The sequence below is a fragment of the Ctenopharyngodon idella genome, chromosome 5, assembly GCF_019924925.1.
Source record: "Ctenopharyngodon idella isolate HZGC_01 chromosome 5, HZGC01, whole genome shotgun sequence".
NCBI classification, from domain to species: Eukaryota; Metazoa; Chordata; class Actinopteri; order Cypriniformes; family Xenocyprididae; genus Ctenopharyngodon; species Ctenopharyngodon idella.
In genome coordinates, this window is record NC_067224.1 from 5,775,192 (window position 1) to 5,797,694 (window position 22,503).

A 22,503-nucleotide genomic window follows, 5' to 3' on the forward strand; every position below is an offset into this window, starting at 1 on the left:
ATGGACTTGAATGATTACACGTCATGTTTTGCAACTCAATAATTGTCTTTGGACATATTGAATATTTTATTCAACGAACACATTACTAGTATTACATAAACTTAACTTAAACTACATAATATTTGATGTACAGGTGCTGGTCATATAATTAGAATATCATCACAAAGTTGATTTATTTCACTAATTCCATTCAAAAAGTGAAACTTATATATTATATTCATTCATTACACACAGACTGATATATTTCAAATGTTTATTTCTTTTAATTTTGATGATTATAACTGACAACTAAGGAAAATCCCAAATTCAGTATCTCAGAAAATTAAAATATTACTTAAGACCAATACAAAGAAAGGATTTTTAGAAATCTTGGCCAACTGAAAAGTATGAACATGAAAAGTATGAGCATGTACAGCACTCAATACTTAGTTGGGGCTCCTTTTGTCTGAATTACTGCAGCAATGCGGCGTGGCATGGAGTCGATCAGTCTGTGGCACTGCTCAGGTGTTATAAGAGCCCAGGTTGCTCTGATAGTGGCCTTCAGCTCTTCTGCATTGTTGGGTCTGGCATATCGCATCTTCCTCTTCACAATACCCCATAGATTTTCTACAGGGTTAAGGTCAGGCGAGTTTGCTGGCCAATTAAGAACAGGGATACCATGGTCCTTAAACCAGGTACTAGTAGCTTTGGCACTGTGTGCAGGTGCCAAGTCCTGTTGGAAAATGAAATCTGCATCTCCATAAAGTTGGTCAGCAGCAGGAAGCATGAAGTGCTCTAAAACTTCCTGGTATACGGCTGCGTTGACCTTGGACCTCAGAAAACACAGTGGACCAACACCAGCAGATGACATGGCACCCCAAACCATCACTGACTGTGGAAACTTTACACTGGATCTCAACAACGTGAATTGTGTGCCTCTCCTCTCTTCCTCCAGACTCTGGGACCCTGATTTCCAAAGGAAATGTAAAATTTACTTTCATCAGAGAACATAACTTTGGACCACTCAGCAGCAGTCCAGTCCTTTTTGTCTTTAGCCCAGGCGAGACGCTTCTGATGCTGTCTGTTGTTCAAGAGTGGCTTGACACAAGGAATGTGACAGCTGAAACCCATGTCTTGCATACATCTGTGCGTAGTGGTTCTTGAAGCACTGACTCCAGCTGCAGTCCATTCTTTGTGAATCTCCCCCACATTTTTGAATGGGTTTTGTTTCACAATCCTCTCCAGGGTGCGGTTATCCCTATTGCTTGTACACTTTTTTCTACCACATCTTTTCCTTCCCTTCGCCTCTCTTTTAATGTGCTTGGACACAGAGCTCTGTGAACAGCCAGCCTCTTTTGCAATGACCTTTTGTGTCTTGCGCCTTGTGCAAGGTGTCAATGGTCGTCTTTTGGACAACTGTCAAGTCAGCAGTCTTCCCCATGATTGTGTAGCCTACAGAACTAGCCTGAGAGACCATTTAAAGGCCTTTGCAGGTGTTTTGAGTTAATTAGCTGATTAGAGTGTGGCACCAGGTGTCTGTGTGTAATGAATGAATATAATATACAAGTTTCACTTTTTGAACGGAATTAGTGAAATAAATCAACTTTTTGATGATATTCTAATTATATGACCAGCACCTGTATGTAGATTTATTGCAATGTGTGCCTTGCCATATGAGTCTGGTTTCTCTCAGTTTTTTCCCCCCTCTTTTCACATAAATATCTGAATTTTTATCCTTGCCTGCTTTAAAACAGTATGTATAGGGATGGTATGTAATACGTATAGTGTATAAATAAAGTCACCATGACTTCCATACTTGCCACATTGACTTCCATAGTATGGGGGAAAAAATACTATGGAAGTCAATGGGGCCCATCAACTGTTTGGTTACTGACATTCTTCAAAATATCTTCTTTTGTGTTCAGCAGAAGAAAGAAACGCATACAGGTTTGGAACAACTTGGTGACAGAATTTTCATTTTTGGGTGAACTGATGATTTTCATGACCTCATATTAATTGAAAGACTATGTGGAATATTTATATTTAAAAAATGTTTTTGTTAGCAAGATTCTACAGTGATGAGCATTAAACATTATGACCAGTTACAGGCGAAGCGAATATCATCTCCTAACAAGGCCACATATTAAGGTCAGGGTAGATTAGATGGTTCTCGTAATCAACATGTTGGATGCAGGAGAAATGAACAGGAATAAAGATCAGAGTTTGACAAGGTGACTGAAACGGCAAAGCTAGTGTGTTGCTTCCGGTCAGCAGTGGTGAGAATTTACCAACAGAGGTCAGAGGAGGGACAAACCACAAACGGTGGCAGGGTGTTGGGCACCCAAGGGTCATTAATGCATGAGGGCAACAAAGACTATCTGATCTGAGCCAACAGAAGTCTATACTGTGGCACAAGTCATATAAAATTTTAATGATGGTTATGCGAGGAATGTGTCATAACATAGTGCGTCACACTCTGCTGCGTAAGGGGGTGCATAGTCGCGAACCAATCAGAGTGCCTATGATGACCCCTGTCCACCGTAGAAAAGCCTACAATGGGCACACGAGAGTCAGAACTGGACCTTGGAGCAGTGGAAAGTCACCTGGTCCGATGAGTCCTGTTTTCTTTTACATCATGTGGATTGCTGTGTACATGTGTGCCGTTTATCTCGGGAAGTGAATTGCACCAGGATGCACTGTGGGACGACGACAAGCCAGAGGAGAGAGTGTAATGTTCTGGGCAATGTTCTGCTGGGAAACCCTGGGTCCGGCCATTCATGTGGATTTAACTTTGACACATGCCACATACCTAAACCTTTCAGCAGGATAATGCACCCTGCCACACTGCACACATTGTTCAGAAATGGTTTGAGGAACATGATGAAGAGTTCAAGGTGTTGCCCTGGCCTCCAAATCCAACTGAGCATCTGTGGGATGTGCTGGACCAACAAGTTCAGTCCAAGGCGGCTCCACCTCGCAACCTACAGGACTTGAAAAATCTGCTGCTAATGTCTTGGTGACCGATAACACAAGACACTTCAGGGGTTTTGTAGAGTCCATGCCTCAGCAGGTCGGTGCTGTTTTGGTATCATGTAGAGGATCAACAGCATATTAGACAGGTGGCCCTAAAGTTTTGGTTGATCGTGTATAATTGTGAACTACACAAAAGCTATACATTTGAATGGAATTAATATGGCAAGATTGTCAAATTTATCAAGTGTCCCTTTACAGTTTTATCATCTCCCTCTATTTTATGTTTTGATAATGCTCTGAACCCTTCTATGACAGGGACTCTGGGTAATTCACATTATGTATTGTTAAATTACACATTATGGCCTGGTTTCACAGACAGGGCCTAGACTAAGCCAGGATTAGGCCTTAGTTCAATTAAGCTTTTATAATTGTACCTGTGGAAAAAAAAAAAACCATTACTGATGTGCATCTTGAAACAAAACAATGGCACTGACATATTTTAAGATATGTCAGTGGAAGTTACTTTCAGTTAAAACAGCTCAAACATGCCTTTTAGTCTAGGACTAGCTTAAACCTTGTCTGTGAAACCAAGGGTATGTGACATAGTTAATTGTGAATTTATCTTTTAAACGTGTGTGAATAATGTCTGTGCTGCCACCGTTTAGTTAAATGACAGCTATTAAAAAGTGTAGAAAATAAAAGACAAAACATTTCCCCATTAATTTTTTTTTATTGCATGAAAATTTTGAACAATGCCAAAATATTTCGTAAACTTGTGCGCTGTAACAGAGGCAAAAACAAAAAACAGTTCCAAAGTACCTCAACTTGACATGTTCTGTCCAATTTCTAATTTTTTAATTTCCCTTTTTTATTTTCCCTTATTATTTTCAACCGTTATCTGAAGCAGTTTCCTGCTCTGAGTGTCTTCTCCCGGCAAGAGCAGATAGCATCAAGCAACATCCATGCAGAAAACACTTTGGACGTCACCATCATTGTTGCACTGCCCAGGAGTCCATCAAACAGAGAAGAAAAACTGCTGAGAGAATACAAGTCAAAACAGAATTAAAAGAAAGATAGAAAGACATGAAGATGAGATGTTAACATGTGCATTTTGCCAATATTATAACAAAAAGTCTCTATGGTGGATTATTCTCACCTCTATGATCGGTTCATGCTCATTTCCCCATGGCCAGCTCAATGGCAGTCACAATGGCTCTGAACTTTGAATCTGAGTCAACAAACCCATCTCCATTCTGTCAAAGAAAATATCAGCCAAATGTAATATATTACAGCTGTACACTTTACCATATTAGATTTGAGTAGCATACAATTAAATCAAAAAGAAAGTCTGCACTGTGCACGCAAGACACGCAACTGTAAAATTTAAAGTCACCATGAAATCAAAATTGACAATTCTCTTTTTTATAAAATGTTGCAGTATTTATTTATTATCCATGCACACCTTTTTTTTTATTCATTTGCCCTCGTACAATAGTGAAGAAAAGACTATTTCAACTTCTGTTGCATGCCAACTTTAAGTACAATTTAAGTGAGAAACAGTATGAAAGGCCGGTGTCATATTATGGTACATGTAATATATATTACATGGTAAATGCAATAAATAACAGTGAGAGAGGATCAACTCTTACCTTCTTTGAGTGCACCAACTTGCCATTTACTTCCACCTCAAGCCAGCCTGTGCTTGAGGGAGTGCCCACACCAGTCTGAGCATGAGAAATCACAGCAAAATGAGAAAGATAATTATGAGAAAACAACACTTTGCCCATTTGTGTTATTTTCAAAATTACAACATCATAAAAAAATCATTTAAATCACATACGATCTCAAGTTCGCCTGGGAATTCATCCTCAAGCATCGTCTTGAGTTTGATGAACTATTTGCAAAACAAAAGAGACAGATGCACAAGATTCTTCCACAAGTTAATATTATATTATATTTTACATTATACTGAATTATACACATAATATGAGTAAATAAAACCTACCTTGGGCCTGTACCCTCATCCACCACTAGGAGATGAAAAACACAAACACACAGAGACACACATTTAAATGATATACGCCTCATTGGTCAAACTGTAAATTTGCGGTTTTTAACCTAAAAAAAAAAAATTAAAAGTGAGATTCAGGGAATCGGTGAAAGCATTATTTAACTTTTCTGATTCCAGTCTTGTTGTGAGCCACCAATCATGGCTCGCGAACATGTTTATTATGTAAGGTGAAAATATTTCACCTATGCAGGAATCCAAACAATTAAAATGTGGTGCGTTTCCAAAAGCGAACTATGGTCGCAAGTTCCGTTGTTATCAATTGAGTTCAATGAGATTTAAAATAGTTGGCTAACGATGCTTTCGGGAAACGCACCCCTGTGAGATACTGCTGAACATAGAAACGCAAAGGTGCACCTAACAACCAGAACACATTGAGCGAAGCAACAACAGCAACGCTGCCTGTTCTTGTCGCGATTATTGCCTGACACGTACAGAATGAAAATTAAATGTGCTTTAATAGTCTAAAAATCCATTTTTTTTTTTTCCCCCGAACGTGTTAAGTATATAAGTCAGTCATTTAGATTCTTAAAAAGTAAAAAGCCTCTGGCGAATAGCTGCATCGAGCCTATACAGTGTAGTAAAATACACAGTAAAATAAATAACGTACCAGTAAACGATATGAACTTTTACGGTCATCCTGACAGTTGCTGCGGGTCTTGACTGGATCAAGCGGTGGTTGTGTTGTGGAGTGTGCAGTCCACGCTGAACTGATGTAATGACTTCCAGTTCTAGAATATGTTTTGCTGCTATTTCCTGAATTGTTATGGAAAGCTTTAAGGCGGAGCTACTGGCGCACCAGCAGACACACCCCCTCGCGAGACTTGATCTACTTCCGGTACACTACTGAGCAGCCCTTTAGCTAAGGGTGTTTACCAAACAAGGGAATTTTTGAAATAGTTAAACAGAGCTTTACATATTATGGACAGTCAGTCGGGCATTATCTTAAAATAAACAGGTAGATTAGACAGTAGCTTAAACTGCTTAGACTAGTCATCTCATTTTTTTTCTAAGGAGGACTGGTAGATTTTCTTCTCATTGACTAACTGCTAGTTGGTCAGACTAGTTCTTAGCATATTGGCTAGACATTTTATTGTGCAATAAATGGACATATTGATATAATTACATAGGTTTCCCGAATATATTGGTCATCATTATTCTAAGTAACATTCCACAATATGCTCAAAATCATAAAATAAAAACATCTTGCTACAAACTTAGTCCAAATGGACACACAAAAAGATTGTTCAATTACTTATTAACCAACAGCTTTTTAAAGAAATTTTACTTGACAACTACAGTTTGAAATGTAATAAGGCACTTAAGGCTCTGCAAACTAAGTTTCAACATTTCTGTGCCTCATAGCAACAGTCTCAAGGGTGTTTCTGCAACTAGCCAAGACAGTACAAGCTGTTCCCAACCCTCGGGCAATCTGAACTGTCAAAACAACTCATCTTTTGAGATTGTTTCTGTCTATGGAGGATTTATTCATCCAACCTTTTCAAAATATAAGTGATCTTAGGCATTATACGAGTAAGTACATTAGTATTAGTCATGACTTGTGTTGAATAAACCCTGTCATCTGCCCTTTTACAAAGTCTTTATTTCACATATTTGACATTGTTGCAGCACCTCTCTTCCCAGTCAGTAACGCTTTATCTGACTGATTGGTTGGATCAGTGTGTTGTGATTGCAAGACCACTTCAAACGTGTTTGGGAAATGTCACGCCCCTTACCATAACCACGAGTTTCAACACACCATTAATCCAACTCAACCAGGTCTTTTCCCGTTTATATTGAGTATGCCTTAGACGGGAATTATTTAAATGAGGAATATTGTGACACAGAAAAAACTCAAGACTACAATGGAGTGAGTTCTGTGAGTTCAGAAACTGCGCACTGATGTAGAGAATAACTCCCTTTGGAGTGACTTTGTAACTTTGCAGACCTTTTTCAGGCTCAATCAGCGACATTACACATGAAAGAAAGCTAAAAATGTTAAAAAGCATAATAGGTCCTTATTAAGACATGCAGACTAATCATTGTCTCTATTCTCTGTGCCAGAGTTCTTGCGTCGTCTTTTGGAGGGCGGCACTAGATGTGCGGGTAGCTCACGAGGGAGCCCGAAGCCCTCCAACTTCACCTCAATGAGATGGCCGGCCAAAGCAAACTCTTCGTCGTCTAACATGCCATCACAGTCCACATCTGCGAGCTTCCAGATTCGTCCCAGAACTGAGCTGGGCAGACGAGTGCTCATCATCCAGTTCTTCACTTTAGTCCCACTCAGCTTTCCTCATGAGGCGAGAGGTTGTAAAAGATCTCATCAAACTTTGGTTTGTCTTTCGATACCACCCATCCTTCTTCTGAGACATGATCGCTTTCTCCATTGGATCCAGAGTGATGAAATGGGTTCCCCACAATAAAAGGGCCACTGTGAGACCCTAGAAAAAGTCCTCCCTGCACCAAAAGTTGGTCATCTGCTGCCTCTTCTTCTTCTTGGCGTAGAAGAGGCATCAGCCTGGCAATGTCAGTGTGTAGGAGCTCATCCAACCCAGCTAAGAGCTTAGGCTTGAGGCTTTTAAACTTGAAGTCGTGACTCATGAGTCGCTCCTGTGTGATGTGAGAGTGAAACTGCTTATCAGACAGATATCATATACTGTATTGTAACTTATTTTTAACTCTCATGCTTATAGAAGCGGCAGAAAATAAATTTCATAATGGGCATGCTTGATTATAAAGTATTTGAACAGAGAAACACCTGCATCTTGGTGCAATCTGGAAAGTCTCCAGGTGAAATCTGATGCCTCTGTTGAGTTCTTGAGTAGATGATGGGAAGGTCATATATTAGATCTCTCTTCTTTTTTTCTCTGCAGAAAACAAAAGGCATCTCTTCTTTTAGAGAGCTAATGATATAAGCATGGGCCTGTGGGTGAAGAAAAGAAATAAGAAGCCACATTAATGTTTTAGTATGACTACATCAACTGACCGCAACAAAACAAGCAGGTAGATGTATTTTAATCTCAGCAACTAAGGCCCTGTTTACACCTAGTATTAAGAAGCATTTTTGTCAATCCAATCACAAGTGGACGACACTAAATACAAGTGTAAACGGGGTGTAAAACGTTTTGAGCTTATCCACTTTCAACCACTTCCAGAGGTAGTCGAAAACGCATTTGACTGGATTGCTTTCGTAGTGAAGACGCTTATGTGGTCAACGCATTCGAACAGCCACAAAAGACCACCTATTCTCCACCTACTGAAGGTGAACGTGATTTCACCAAGTGCAACATGTCCCTGGATCATCATCTTTGTTGATCCTGCAACAATATTCCAATCAGATTTCAGGGACAAGTTTACAGTTTATATCAAGTTTAGAACCAAGGTTAGGTGCTTCTATAGCAGTATTCATCTATCATTCCCCTCTCATTTTAGGGATAACTTATGGGTTAGGTTAGGAGTAGGAATAGGACAAAATTTTCAGACAGGAATGTTGTTCCAGGATCAACAAAATATGTTGACCCAGAAACATGTCTTACATGGCAAAATCATGGTGACCGCCTACTGACCTAATGCGTAAACATTATGGGAAGCACGCCAGATGGGATTTAAACTTTGTCTGCTGAAGACCCAAGTTTGGTTTGAAGATGAAAAATGTACCAAGCACAATGTTCTCTCACCATTCCTGATTTCTAACACACACTCACTGCGTTCGGCGTGGTCTTGTGGCTATCAGAGCAGAAATGAAGCTGCTCTTTTTCTGTCATCTCCTTTCGAAAGCCCATACATTTCCCCACCCACAGACCATCCTCTTGAAGAAATCAGGACAGAAGTGGTTGAAAGTGGACAAAAGAGTCGGATTAAAAAACCAGGTGTAAACGGGAATGTCTCCTTTATCAACTTGTGATCCGATCGACCAAAATGCATCTTAATACCAGGTGTAAACAGGGCCATAATTAGTCAAAAATTGTGTTTCCGTGTGTCCTCATCTTCAAGACCATTGCTCCCGCATTCAAGCAAAAGCAGCTGCGTAGTAGTCACATATTATGTAGTGGAGATGCTGCATTATTATTACATGGATAGTTTATCCAAAATTGAAATTCTGTTATCAATTACTCACCCTCATATAGTTCCAAATCCATAAAACTTTCAGTTATCTTTGAATCAAAAATTTTAATGAAACCTGAAAGATTTCTGTCCCTCCATTGAAAAAGCATTTCGCCAAAACTTTGATGCTTCAAGAATTACATAAATCCATTGTAAAAGCAAACCATTAATTGAGCAGTTTAATCCAGATTTTCTGAAGAGACACAATCACTTAATATGATAATGATCATTTAATTTTTTACTCACATATACTGTATACATTGATCAACACACATCAAATTTGAGGTTTCATTAAAAATCTTAATTTGTGTTTCGAAGATGAACAAAAGTCTTGTGGGTTTGGAACGACATGAGGGTGAGTATGACAGAACTTTTATTTTTGGGTGAACCAACCCTTTAAGATGAAGCATATATTTATAAGAGCAATACATTGATTTGTACTGGTGCAAGTACAGCGAACTTATACTTTTGTGAATATAACTGATATAACTTATAGTACACAGTATAGTTATAATAAGATGATATTTAATGGCGCCATACATTTTTCCCCCAGTGTTGCTGTATTTCCAAATGAAACAGGAAGTTTGGATGCTACGAAAGGTCTGTCCTATTAAGAAAGGGTTTACATCACAGCGTGATTTGCTACTTCCTATTACTAGTCAAAATAGGTTGACATCATGTAACACAAGTATTTTTGATTACATTTTCTAGAAGAGAAAGATTTTTAAATACATAGGCCTGTGTATCTGCTCAATGACAATTTTGCCAACTTTTCTCAATACGCTAACATAGATGACCTCAAAGCTAATAGACGTGGATTAAAAGTTACTGAAATTTGTTATTTTATGGAACCAAATCAGTCATGGAAAGCACAAAGGTCCTCACCCTCACAAGCCGTGCTCGTTTCACCAGATCATTGAGCTTCCTCAAAGCAGAATTTCGTGGCAGGTTCTGAATATCTGCAAAAAGGTCTGCCTCCTCTTGCTCAAACAATTTCCGATTGTCTGTTATACGCATTGGAGAGGACCAGAAGGAGCCGATGTAGACTCTCAGAACCTCTGGAGTGCAGAACACCTTCCCGAGTGACCACATGAGGGCGCCGTAGACTCGCATCAGCTCCTGGGAGTCCACCATATCGGCCTTGTTGAGCACCACTCTGAGCTTGTCCTCATTGCCTCGCAATGCCATTATAGTGCATGAGAACTCATCAGAGATCTCTAGTTTGTGTGCATCACACAAGAGGATGATGCGGTCAACATGCTCTGCAAACCAGCGGATAACTGCCGGAAAGTCATACCCTGAATAAATAAAGAGATGTTGAGTTAATGCACAGGTGCTGGATCAGATATATCTTAAACTATGAGCAAATTTCATTCAGATGTGAGAGTCTCTATGTCCTACTCTGGCCCTCAATGTCCAAACCTACTGTAATCAAACATACCTGAACAAACTAATCAAGGTCTTCAGGTTTTACTAGAAAGCTAGATGCAGATGAGTTTGATCAGGGTTAGAGTTAACTCTGCAGGAAAGTGGATCTCGAGGGACAGAGTTGCCAGCCCCGCCCTACTCACTCTGAAAGTCAGAGCCCATGAAGTGGGGACTTTGGAGAGGGCAGGGCACTTGCATGCATTATGTAATTGTTTGGAACGCACTTGGCAAAGGAAGCAATGAAAAACAATGTAATTTCCTCATTATCTTAACCTGGAATGTTATCATGACAACACAGCATGGCGTCCATCCACCACATTAGCTGTTTGAATGCTGCCTTCACGTGAATTATTATAAATACGAGTTTCCTAGTTAAAAATTGGACATGAACGCCCTCTCAAGTCGTATTTACCACTGGGAAGCTCCGGGATAATTTTCATATCCAAGTTCCCAAGTTATATGTGCCAAAAACTTTAAACATGGTGGAGGGGGAAAATATTGCAGCTGACTATTCTTCATTAGTTTTTTCACAACAGCTACATCGTCTTGTCTTGTCTTTAAAGTAAAGCATATTTACATATGTGAATAATCATTTGAATCATATTGTACAGCGGAAATAGCCTGTATTTGACCGAAATTCCAGCAAGCTTCTTATTGTTGCTGACACCTTGCTGGCACAAATTAGCATGTTGTTAGTATTATTTAGCATGTTGTTAACATGAATTAGCATGTTGCTAGCAAGAACTAGCATGTTGCTAGCAAGAACTAGCATGTTGCTAACATGGCTTAGCATGTTTTACCATGTAGCTAACATGAATTAACATGTTGCTAACACGATTTAACATGTTATTAACATGTTTTAGCATGTTGCTATCATGAATTAACACATTGCTAGCATGAGCTAGTTGCTAGGATTTGCTAGTGATAGATACATAAGCTGCGTTCCAATCGACAGGGTCCCTTCGCAGTGTTCACTGCTCCCTACTCCCTGAACATGCAGGCTATATCAGTTGAAGTGGACTTCGCTGAAAATAATCGCTCATTTGGAACGCACTGCAAACGTCATCAAAGAAAGTCAATGACAGGGTTGCACAGATGTATAGTAGGCTAATTTACTTTCGAATTTAAAATATATAAAATACATATACAAAACACTTATTATGTATTTAATGTAATATAATCAAAACTTATATGTTTATTACATAATTGTATGACTATTGTGGCTATTAGGCTAATTGACTATTAACAGATTTGAAGCTGTACTAACTGTAATGCTATATGAAAATAAATTTCTGATTTGGTTAACTATGTGTAAATGTGTTCTTAATCAATGGTCTGGGTCTCATCTCATCTCATCTCCACGTGCAGCTGAATAGTAAAAACTCCTGAGGTAAATAAAGTAAAATAAAAAAAAAAAACACTTTTACTTTGTCATGCCTATTCAAACAATAGATTGTGCAAATATAACATTCATCTCCATAACCATTCATAAATTCTCTAGTTTTGAATACTCAAAACGCATACGTAAATTCCTCCATCGCAGAGCCATTTAAAAACTCTTTTAACGGCTCTGCTTCATTCATTGCTAGTTCTGACTGGTGGCGTGGTGAGCAATGACAATGACTTTTGCTCTCCACTTCCTGTGAAGTGATGTATCGATGTTCCCTCGTTCGCAGTGCCCTTCGTACTGAACAGGTTCGTTCCCTTCGGATTGGAATCTCAATTAATATGGCGAAATACCCTGTGAAGTCCACTTCGCAGTCCACTTATGGTCGAATGGAACGCACCTATAGTAGATAAAGCCTGAATAGCCTACTCTATTAGAGCTCAATGAACGCCTATGGGACTTTATGTAGTTTTGATCGTCTGCTTAATTAAAATCATAAGTCAGATCAGTTTGAAAAGATATAGCACCCGAGTCAGGTCTGACCCAAGTTTGGTGTTTGTAGCTCTAGGAGGAGATACTGTTTAAATATTGGCTCAGAAGAATAATAATAATCTTAAATAGTAGATTTAAGCCAACTTAATTATGGTTTTAATTAGATTTTCTCAGTAAATAGGCAATAATAAATCTGGTGTCCTCCATGATTCCTGTTGATTCCTCCATGATTTCAGACAACAAAGCACTTGAATGCAACGAGCTCGTAAATTACGAAATTTCCGATAACACATGAAGGCAGCATTACAACAGGAATTTCTTATAATTGCTGTTAATATAACTCTTGCAAATAAATATACATTTCAAAATTATTTTTTTTTAAATGCTTTATTTATGTGTGTGTTTCCTCTCTTCTTTCAACTTATAAAACTTGCTGTCTCTTATTTAGACCTTGCAAATAGTCTTTTTTACCTATACCTATCACCCTCAGTCACATGAGGATAAAATGACTTACCATTGCATGTACCCTTCATTAACAAACTTGTAGAAGGGCCCTTTGTGAAGGGATTCAGGTGTTCCCTTCAAAAATGCCCTAAACTCTAAAAAATGCCAACCCATGTTTGGTTTAAATATGGACAAACCCAACCGTTGGGTTTAAAAATTTATTTAAAAATTTAAACCAATGGTTAGGTTTGTCCATATTTGACCCACCCTTGGGTTGAAACAACCCAGCATTTTTTAGACCGAATAATTCGCCCTATATTCTCACATAATGTGCAATAAAGAGCTTTGCACTCTTCTGAGGGCGACATCAGTGAGAAGAAATTCAACTCCACCTCTTTACTTGCATATGGAGTATATTATGATTTGCATGCAAGTCATTTTATTCCTTCATTGGTGGCTTACAGCACTGTTTATGACACTTCGTACCTCTACTCATTTTGCGTTTGGCCACAGACAGGATCCCTGGGGTGTCAATGATGCTGATACTCTCTAGGACTCGGTTGGGTAGATGTACACACTGGAATCTGAGAAACAGCAGATGAACCTTACTTTATTCCATCTGTGCTAATTCAGTATCTTTCAGAACATGGGACAAAACATCCACAGATGCTCCCTCAAAGGGATTCAGTCAGCTTAAGCCAAATAATGATGCATTAGCTTGTTTTATATCCCTATGTCCACCCTTTCACAAGAGTAATCTCTGTTGGTGGAGAGATTTTGACTCAGTCCAAGTTCAACAGAGTTTTCCCCATGTGATTATCATTTCTTCCTATTGCATCATTGCTTCTGTCTCACTTACCGATTGAGGAAGGTTGTTCCAAATGGGCTGAGTTTGCGGAAAGGCTTGATGGGATCTGCAGTTAAAGCATTGCCATGAATAATTCCCTCAATCTCTCCATGCATTATAGCGGTGAAACTGTCGGTTGTTGGTTCTGGGCCTATTCTGCTTCCTGGATACTCTTGTTCGAGAAGATATCTGCCACACATTAAGAACACATTGCTTAAACTAGATAATAATAACATAATATAATCCCTTAAACAGGCAATGTGCACTACAACTCCTGTAGGAGGCATGAGAATACTTTTATCATTTATCACAATTGGGCCTGTTTTGAATATGTGGGTCACTTGAATTTGTTCGTTTTCTGGTAAATGTTTAGTACACCTGACCTAAATTCAACACGCCTGCCAATGGTGCAGGACATTCTGAGTTTATGGAAAGTAATTATATATTAATCTTACTTTTTCTTCAGTAAAAAAAAAAATAAAACTGATGATATTAATTATGAACATTGGCTTATGATGCTGAAAAACAATTCATATGTTGTTCATGCTGTTATTTAGCACATTATGAAATGTTTGTATCCCCCGAGATACGTGACATGAAATGATTTTTTTCTAATCCTTTTCCACTCTTGCCTGTTTAATGGATTTTTTTTTAGTTTAGCACTTATAACTATACATATTGTTCTGAAGAAGGATGCAATTATTATTCACCTGATAAATGTGGTCTTGCCTGTAGAGCACTGACCCAACACTAGTATCATGGGTTTGTTGTCGAAGTCTGCATCGTCAAGGCTTGATGAGTGGAAATCAGAGAAATCATAATACTTCTCCAGAGGGAGCAATTTTTGCCGGTAGAGGGTCTTTAAAGCCTCGTTAACTGTATGAACTTCCTTCAGACTTTTACCACCCCTGTTCTTCATTTCTTTACCAGCCATTGAGCTGTCTGAGAGCTTCAGTAGAGAGTTTTCCTATATGTATACACATAATAATACATATTAATGTATATATGATGGTTTTAATGGTTTATACACAGATGAGCCATTACATTATGACCATCCCCAGCCTAGAGCAATGGGCGCGCCTGGCAACTGAACGGTGCCGCAGGTGCAATTCACAGAGCAGTATCTATACCGAGGACTGACTTTCAGTCAGTAGAGTGTACGGTGTCAGATTGGGTAAAGCTGCAGAGTTATCAGAGTTTGATAAAGGACAAATTGTGATGGCACGGCGCCCCGGAACTTCAATCTTCTGACAAATCAACATTCCTGGCACATTATGTTGAAGGCCAAGCGTGGATATGGCGATTACCAACAGAGGCCATGGCACCTGGATACACTGTTGGGCGGACACAGGCCAGCGGCGGTTTTCTTGGGACACTTTAGGCCCCATTATCACAATAGCACAATCCAAGTGCACTCATTCAGGCAACTGTTCCCTGCCGGTGATGGCCATTACCATCAGGATAATGCGCCATGCCACACTGCCAGAATTGTCAAGAAGTAGTTTAAGGAACATGATGGTGAATTTTGGCCTGACATGAACCCAATCAAATATTTGTGGTTCAACTTGGAAAAGCGGGTTCACGCTACATCACCACCACCCTGCAATGTACGGGAACTGGAGGACCTGCTGGTGACATTACGGTACCAGATACCCCAGGGGACCTATCGATGCCTCGTCGAATCAATGCCTCGCCATGTGGCTGCGGTTTTCCGGGTCCTACATGTTTTTAGATAGGTGGTCATAATGTAATGGCTCATCGGTGTATATATATATATATATATATAGAGGGAGAGAGAGAGAGAGAAAGAGAGAGATTTCATTGACTTAATTCTTTGGATCCCTCTTTACAAAACCAATTTAATCTCTAATTTATGTGGCGTAGCATTTGATGACATTTAGTTTGTATTCTTAATAATTATTTAAAAAGTACAGAGAAATCAGAAAGTGCTGACTGCTCATCAAGGACATTGACGTCTCTTGCCATGTCAGGAGGAAGAAAATCCTAGATTATAAACACTGTGGTTGACCAAAACAAGACACAGAGCACAGCTGGATTTAAATGTCAAAGTCCTAAAACCCAAGTACAATTCACTCTCAAAAATGCTACCTTAGTGGTCCAAAGGCTTGTGCCTTGACATATTTGACCTTATTTACCCCTAAAAGGCTCATAGTAGTACCTTATACTCTTAAAAATAAATGTTTTTTATTGGAATCTATGGTTCTATGAAGAACCTTTAACATACGTTGAACCTCTCCATTGTTCTTTATAGTGGAAAAATGTTCTTTCCATAATTAAAATTTCTAAAGTTCTTCACAATGAGAAAAATGGTTCTTGAACTGTTCTCTGAAAGGTTCTTTGGGGAACCAAGTATGGTTCTTCTAAGGTATTACAGTCAAAAACCCCTTTTGGAAACTTTATTTTTAAAGTCATAAGGGCACATATAACTACTCTAAGTTACTAATATGCACCTTTTAGGGGAAGATAAGTTTGTCCTTTTAATGGTACTGTCCTGGTGACAAGCTAGCTATTTATTTTTATTTTATTTATCCTTTATTTAACCAGAAGAATCCCATTGAGATATTGCTATCTCTTCTTACAGAGAAACCTGGTCAGGACGGCAGCACATAAAGTTACACACAGAGAGACTCACAAATTAACAATGCCACAAATTACTCGTTCAAAATTAATAAATCAAATCAAATCAAGAAAAACATTTACGTGTCCTTTAAAACATTATGCCAGAGACATCTAAAAATGCTCAAAGGTGGAAGTGCTTCTAGATTAAGTACATTTTGCAATTCATTCCAAGGAGCATAAAAAGAAAAAGCATGTTTACCAAATTCTGACAGTTCCCTTGGGACTTTTAGCCGAATATGTAGCGCTAAAAGTACTTTTTTTCTGACAGTGTATAATAGCATAAGAATGGCTTCATAGTTTTATGGTGGTTTCAAAAACTACTTATGCTGTTGGTCCAAATTCATCTGCACATATTTCAATCAATGCATTGTTAACTATTAATTATTAATTGACTATGGCATATGGTACATTTTCAGGTGCATTTAACATCTTATACCGCATGCTCCCAGAGATCACATTTAACAATCAAAATGTAGATGGACTCACTTTGGCAGTGCTGTAGAGCTAACAGATGTGCTCTTACCACAGACACATCTGTAGAACAGAGGGGAGTAGCCCAGTCTTTCTCAGGGCTCTCTCAGATTTGCCTGATGGGAAAAAAAGTGGAGGTCCAAGGGTGGAGTGAGACATATGAAGCATACAGAAATGATAGTGTCATGGCATCTGGTATCTGGAGCTCATAAATGTGCTGGATGTGGATATGGACCCCGAGCCCATGAATGGGTTGAGGTGGAAAGGGGATTATTTCCTTCATAACTGAGACATGAACATACTGTTGTCGTGTTGAATTTTGTAGTGCATACAACCAGAAAAGTGCAAAAAATACTGTTATGTAAGATTTTATAAACAGCAATAATTGCAGTGCTTCGACACTAAAGGGAAGTAGATCTTATTTTAAGTTTGAATTACAGCTATAATCTAATATCATTTTAAAAGTAGAATTATTTTATCCAAGAATGTATTTTTTTCAATGATGGTTACAACCAGTGTTGGGGAAAGTTACTTTTAAAAGTAATGTGTTGCTTCCTAAAAAAAGTAACTAATTGTGCTACTTAGTGACTTTTTATGTAATGTGTTACATTACTTTTTCTCACCTGGGCTGGGCTTGCTTGTTTGTTAAAAAATAATAATGAAAATATAAAAGTTCTATTTTTGGCAAATGTAAAGTCCCTTTCACACAAAAAGTGAAATGATAATTTCGCTTTTCACACCAAAAGATGATCCAGCGAAAACACAACACCTCTGCACTAACTCCCAATTTATCTCAACATGGGGGGAAAGAGAGGTGTCAGTCAATAAATGGGAAAACAAAGTAACTTGGATTACTTATTTGAAAAAGTAACTCAATTTTGTTGTAAATTTAAAAGTAATGTGTTACTTTACTAATTATTAAAACAAGTATTCTGATTACGTAACTTGTGTTACTTGTAATTTTACCCCAACACTGGTTACAACTAAAGTTAATTGACATATATTCAGTTTAAACCAATTAAATTATTCATATAAAAACATTGTAAAAAAATAAAAAAATAAAAATAAAAAAAGAATTCTAAGCCATATCTGAAGATCTTACCTGTTTAGGACCAGTTGAGATATTCTTTGCAGTTTACTTCTTCTTTTAAAATGCACAAATTAAAAGTTGAGGCATTCAGCTTTCCTTTTGTGCATTTATATTTGTATGTTTTAGCGGGTGGTGTTGAGCAGAGGTCTTGTTGTCTGCAGAGATCCAGTGTTGGAAAAGAACAAATGTCCTCCTCTCCAGTCTGAAATGGCAAAGTTGTCATCATCAATGTTTTTCCACGCCTGTTCAGCACTAGTGCGTCCCTCTGGTTCTTTCTTCTTATGTTACATGACAGAAACGACAAGGGAGAGGTCTGAGTAAACATGTACATAATTATTTTAACTAGACCATCATCCTTAGTTATGTGTTCACTGATGGAGCAAATTTACATGCAGGCAATATGTCTGTTTGCTAATTTAATATTAAAAGATTGTGAGCAGTTCTCTCAACAGCTCATACTTTAATATAATTTCCCCACATTTATCTGTTACAAATTAAAGTTGCTTTGAGATCTAGAATTTAACCTTGAACTGTGAGAATCAATGCCAAATTCAAAGAGTGTTGTTATAATCTACTGCACCCCAACCATAGCCACAAGACATAAACAATGCTTTGCATACCTTTTCTGTGCCTAACTGTACAACCCTTAAGTATATATATTAAGAAAAATACCATTTAAGAAAAAATCAGTATCGGTATCGTTAAAAATGTAACAAAAAGTATCGGTTTCGTACCAAATTAAAAAGGTTTGCTATTTTCCATCCCTAATCGCGTCTGGTTAGGACACAGTGTAAAGTGTTCAATATCTAGTGTTCAAAATTTGTATTACTATCCCGATGTTCTTAAAAGGATAGCAAAGACCATAAAATAACACAACACGTGTCACTCCTATTGTTTTGAATGGGAGAAAGTGCAACGCGCAATATGGCGGAATAAGTCCCGCCTTTTAAATAAGAGCCAATCGCCGATTGGTAAAGTTATTGCGTCACTGCAGCGGCCGTTAGAAGCTCCGTTTTCTATAGAAACAGTCAGACGCGCGCCTCCGAAATAAGGCACAAGAGATGCGCATTTAGGACTGCGCATGCGCATTAGCTTGATCCAGCCTGAAAAATACCGTTTTTTGTCATGATTCGAGCGTTTAGAAACAAAATTTATGAGACAGTTGTTATCAGATTTCATTGGTGATTTCAAATATGCAATTTAATCGAAAGCTTGGCAAACAGCTTTGGAGAATTTGATGTTTCCCCATTCAAAGAGATAGGAGCTACACTTGAATGCCCGAGAGGCGTTTCAAAGATGGCGCGGAGTGAAATGACTTGTCTTAAAGGGACTTTGAGGATAGTCATAAAGTCATTATTCCTATAACATCAGAATCGTATGGCCATTCGTGAGGGGCAGATGATTCATAACTTTGTTGATAAAAGTGAATATTTCTCGGTGAGGGTTATTTAAAACAGTGGGAAAACATATTTATGCCACTAGAGGGCGACAAGTGAGTGTCTTTTTGACATTTAATACCAAGGATGCATTTATTTGATCAAAAATACAGTAAAACTGTAATATTGTAAAGTGTTGTCACAAATTCAACATTTTTTTTTTTCTATTTTAAAATACTTTCAAATGTAATTTATTTCTGTCCTGGCAAAAATTGGAAAATAATTTACGCCACTAGATGGCGACAAGTGAGTGTCTTTTGAGTGTTATTTACAGTTTTATAAAACTGCTTATACACATTTTCTGAAACTCGAAACTCTACACACAAAACCACAAAGCATGCACACACCATGCAAAACATCACACATTTTATAATGACACTATTGGCTTGTTAGAGCTGCTTCATAGATGAAATGAACTAATGTAATAATTGATGATCTTTACAACAGAACTGAATCAACACTGAACTTATTTCAGCTGAACAATGACACCATTTTGTTTTTAAAGCTGTTGTACAGCTGAAATAAACTTTGTTTGGATCATTTAATCATTATCAATCTGTATTGTATAAAGCGCTATATGAATAAAGGTGACTTGACTTAAATAATGACATAATGGTCTTCTTTAATATGGCGACTGCTAAATGTTGAAAAGGGTTAAAGGTCGTTGCAAATTCATTATTCGTATGGCATCAGAATCGTTATGGCCATTCGTGAGGGGCACATGATTCATACCTTTGTTGGTAAAAGTCAATATTTCTCAGGGTGTGGGTTATTTTTAACACAGTGGGAAAACATACTTACGCCACTAGATGGCGACAAGTGAGTGTCTTTTTGACATTTAATACCAAGGAGGATACATTTATTTGACCAAAAATACAGTAAAACAGTAACATTGTAAAATGTTTTCACAATTTATAATAACTTTTTTCTATTTTAAAATACTTTAAAACATAATTTATTTATGTGATGGCAAAACTTGGAAAACAATTACGCCACTAGATGGTGACAAGTGAGTTTTTATTTACACATTTTTAAAATTGCTCACACAATTTCTGACACTGGCTCCTTGTCTCAAATATACATAAAATACAGTAAAATACAGTAATATTGTGAAATATTATTACAATTTAAAGTAACTGTTTTCTATTTGAATATATTTTAAAATGTCATTTATTCCTGTGATCAAAGCTGAATTTTCAGCATCATTACTCCAGTTTTCAGTGTCACATGATCCTTCAGAAATCACTCTGATATGCTGATTTGCTGCTCAAGAAACATTTTTTATTATTATCAATGTTGAAAACAGTTGTGCTGCTTCATAAATTTGTGGAAACCATCATACACTTTTTCAGGATTCTTTGATTAATAGAACATTTATTTTACATTAGCATTTATTTGAAATAGACTTTTTTCAGAGCCTGAAATACATGTCTGACATTGAGATAGAATAGCTCTCTTAAATTCTTCATATTGAGGGGATTTATTCACTCTCAGGTCACTCTGACTACACATTTCTCCGGGCAAGCGATTTTATAGAATACGGAAGTTTGTTGTGCATAACCCCCGTTGATCTTGATGACAGATCAAATAATTCTAGTGGCTGTGAGTTTTGTGTGTTTCTTACACTTCAAGCATTTCACAGCCTCGGTTGCTCTGAAAGGAGAGTTTCCTGGTCTCTGAGCCTTTTGTGCTCTTCCGGCGAGGAAAGCGGATATGAAATCTGACTGTAAATCATAGTGATGTAAACCTGTAAACCTCTACAAACCAGGGTATTTTCAAACCAGAAGCTCTGTGTAGGTTTACAGTTGTATTCTCTGAGCTGTAGTTCATATGCCGAAGAAGCCTGTCTCTACTAGCTGTAATAGGACGTCTCGGTGTGACGCAGAGGAGCTCTTTGTCACGTGTCCCGCACCCTCCCCCGCAGACCCTCCCCCATTGGCTCTTGTGCTATACTGTGAGGAAGGGTCGGCCCTTTGGCCCCTGGAAGGCTCTGCGCTGTCCGCGGGGGAGGGTGCGTTACATATGACAAAGAGCGCCACTGCGTCACACCAAGGCGTCCTATCACAGCTAGTAGAGACAGGCTTTTTTTGCATACGGTCTACAGCTCATATTTTCCTACGGTAAACCTACACAAAGCTGCTGGTTTGAAAATATCCTGTTTTTCAAAGGTTTACAGGCTTATGTCACCATGATTTAGAGTCACATTTGATGTAAGTGAGTAGAATAAGTCGTTTATTCACTTACCACCACTGAAATACATACCTGGGGGTCCTGGGTATATATAGCTCTCATCAAATCTCTCTGTTCGTGCTTGCTTCGGCAGCACATATACTAAAATTGGAACGATACAGAGAAGATTAGCATGGCCCCTGCGCAAGGATGACACGCAAATTCGTGAAGCGTTCCTTATAGATATTTTGGGTTATTAATAATGATTTTACTGTAATTTTTCATATTTTATACTGTACAGAGTGAAAACCCTGTTTTTAGGGTGCAGTACGCAGCCTGAACGCCAGAGCGCAGCACTGCACTGCAGCGTGTCACTGGAATTTACTGATTTAACATCTTCAACTCGGGTTTAAAGAAATTACAGGAACAGAAATATTTTGTTTCCAAGCAAAAAATGTTATAAGTATTCGCAATGATTGTATTTTGCCATCCTAATGTTTCCTCAGACGATTTAACTTACTGTATCTTAATCTGACAGCTGTTAATGTATTAACCAGCAGATATCGACACGAATTTAATCAAATATGATTATATAGAATAAATACTAATGTATAAAATAATTGAAGTTCACTTACCATAGCTTGTCTGACAAACTTGCGTCGTTTTCCTTGGCCTGTGTTTTTTCTGTTGTACCTGAAAACGCAGAGCGAAAACGATCATTAGAAACACTAAATGTGTATTTTAATATTCACCCACCACAAACAAAACTTACCAAACGGTGTTACTAAATAAATGTTATTGAATAATCTTGCTTCGTAATTCAGAGGAATTGCGGGACAAACGCCATTTGCTTCATTCAAGACCAAAACTTTTCTCCTTTCGATCATCATCTGACTGACTGTGAAGTTTAAACGAGTAACATATCTTGAAATTCAGTGTTAAAAACAAAGTTATGCTAGATTTGAGAGGTTGTCT

General features: G+C 38.1%; 2 protein-coding genes and 1 non-coding gene across 4 annotated transcripts; 1 reads left to right on the forward strand and 2 right to left on the reverse strand.

Annotated features, from left to right (window-relative positions):
* Nucleotides 1-3,662: 3,662 nt before the first annotated feature.
* selenow1 (selenoprotein W, 1) lies at nucleotides 3,663-5,845 on the reverse strand. 2 transcript variants are annotated; one of them, XM_051895208.1, is made up of 6 exons: nucleotides 5,631-5,845; nucleotides 4,958-4,982; nucleotides 4,793-4,846; nucleotides 4,602-4,676; nucleotides 4,109-4,205; nucleotides 3,663-3,985 (listed from the first exon to the last, which is right to left on the reverse strand). In XM_051895208.1, the coding sequence occupies exons 1-5, from the start codon at nucleotides 5,657-5,659 to the stop codon at nucleotides 4,128-4,130; spliced, it is 261 nt and encodes an 86-aa protein (XP_051751168.1). In that variant the 5' UTR covers nucleotides 5,660-5,845; the 3' UTR covers nucleotides 3,663-3,985; nucleotides 4,109-4,127. The 2 variants fall into 2 exon arrangements, with proteins under 2 accessions (XP_051751168.1, XP_051751167.1); XM_051895207.1 differs by having other exon boundaries at nucleotides 3,663-3,988.
* A 241-nt stretch (nucleotides 5,846-6,086) lies between these two features.
* On the reverse strand, nucleotides 6,087-22,413 carry ehd2a (EH-domain containing 2a). The gene is given in 12 exon segments (XM_051895206.1): nucleotides 6,087-7,315; nucleotides 7,318-7,630; nucleotides 7,779-7,943; nucleotides 10,010-10,422; nucleotides 13,362-13,459; nucleotides 13,735-13,911; nucleotides 14,433-14,689; nucleotides 16,849-16,949; nucleotides 17,936-18,125; nucleotides 21,622-21,690; nucleotides 22,164-22,221; nucleotides 22,301-22,413. Coding segments are annotated over 7 exon segments (1,650 nt in total). The 5' UTR covers nucleotides 14,657-14,689; nucleotides 16,849-16,949; nucleotides 17,936-18,125; nucleotides 21,622-21,690; nucleotides 22,164-22,221; nucleotides 22,301-22,413; the 3' UTR covers nucleotides 6,087-7,055.
* LOC127513722 (U6 spliceosomal RNA) lies at nucleotides 21,667-21,773 on the forward strand. The gene has a single exon (XR_007930477.1). It is a non-coding gene; the product is annotated as a U6 spliceosomal RNA (small nuclear RNA).
* Nucleotides 22,414-22,503: the final 90 nt, after the last annotated feature.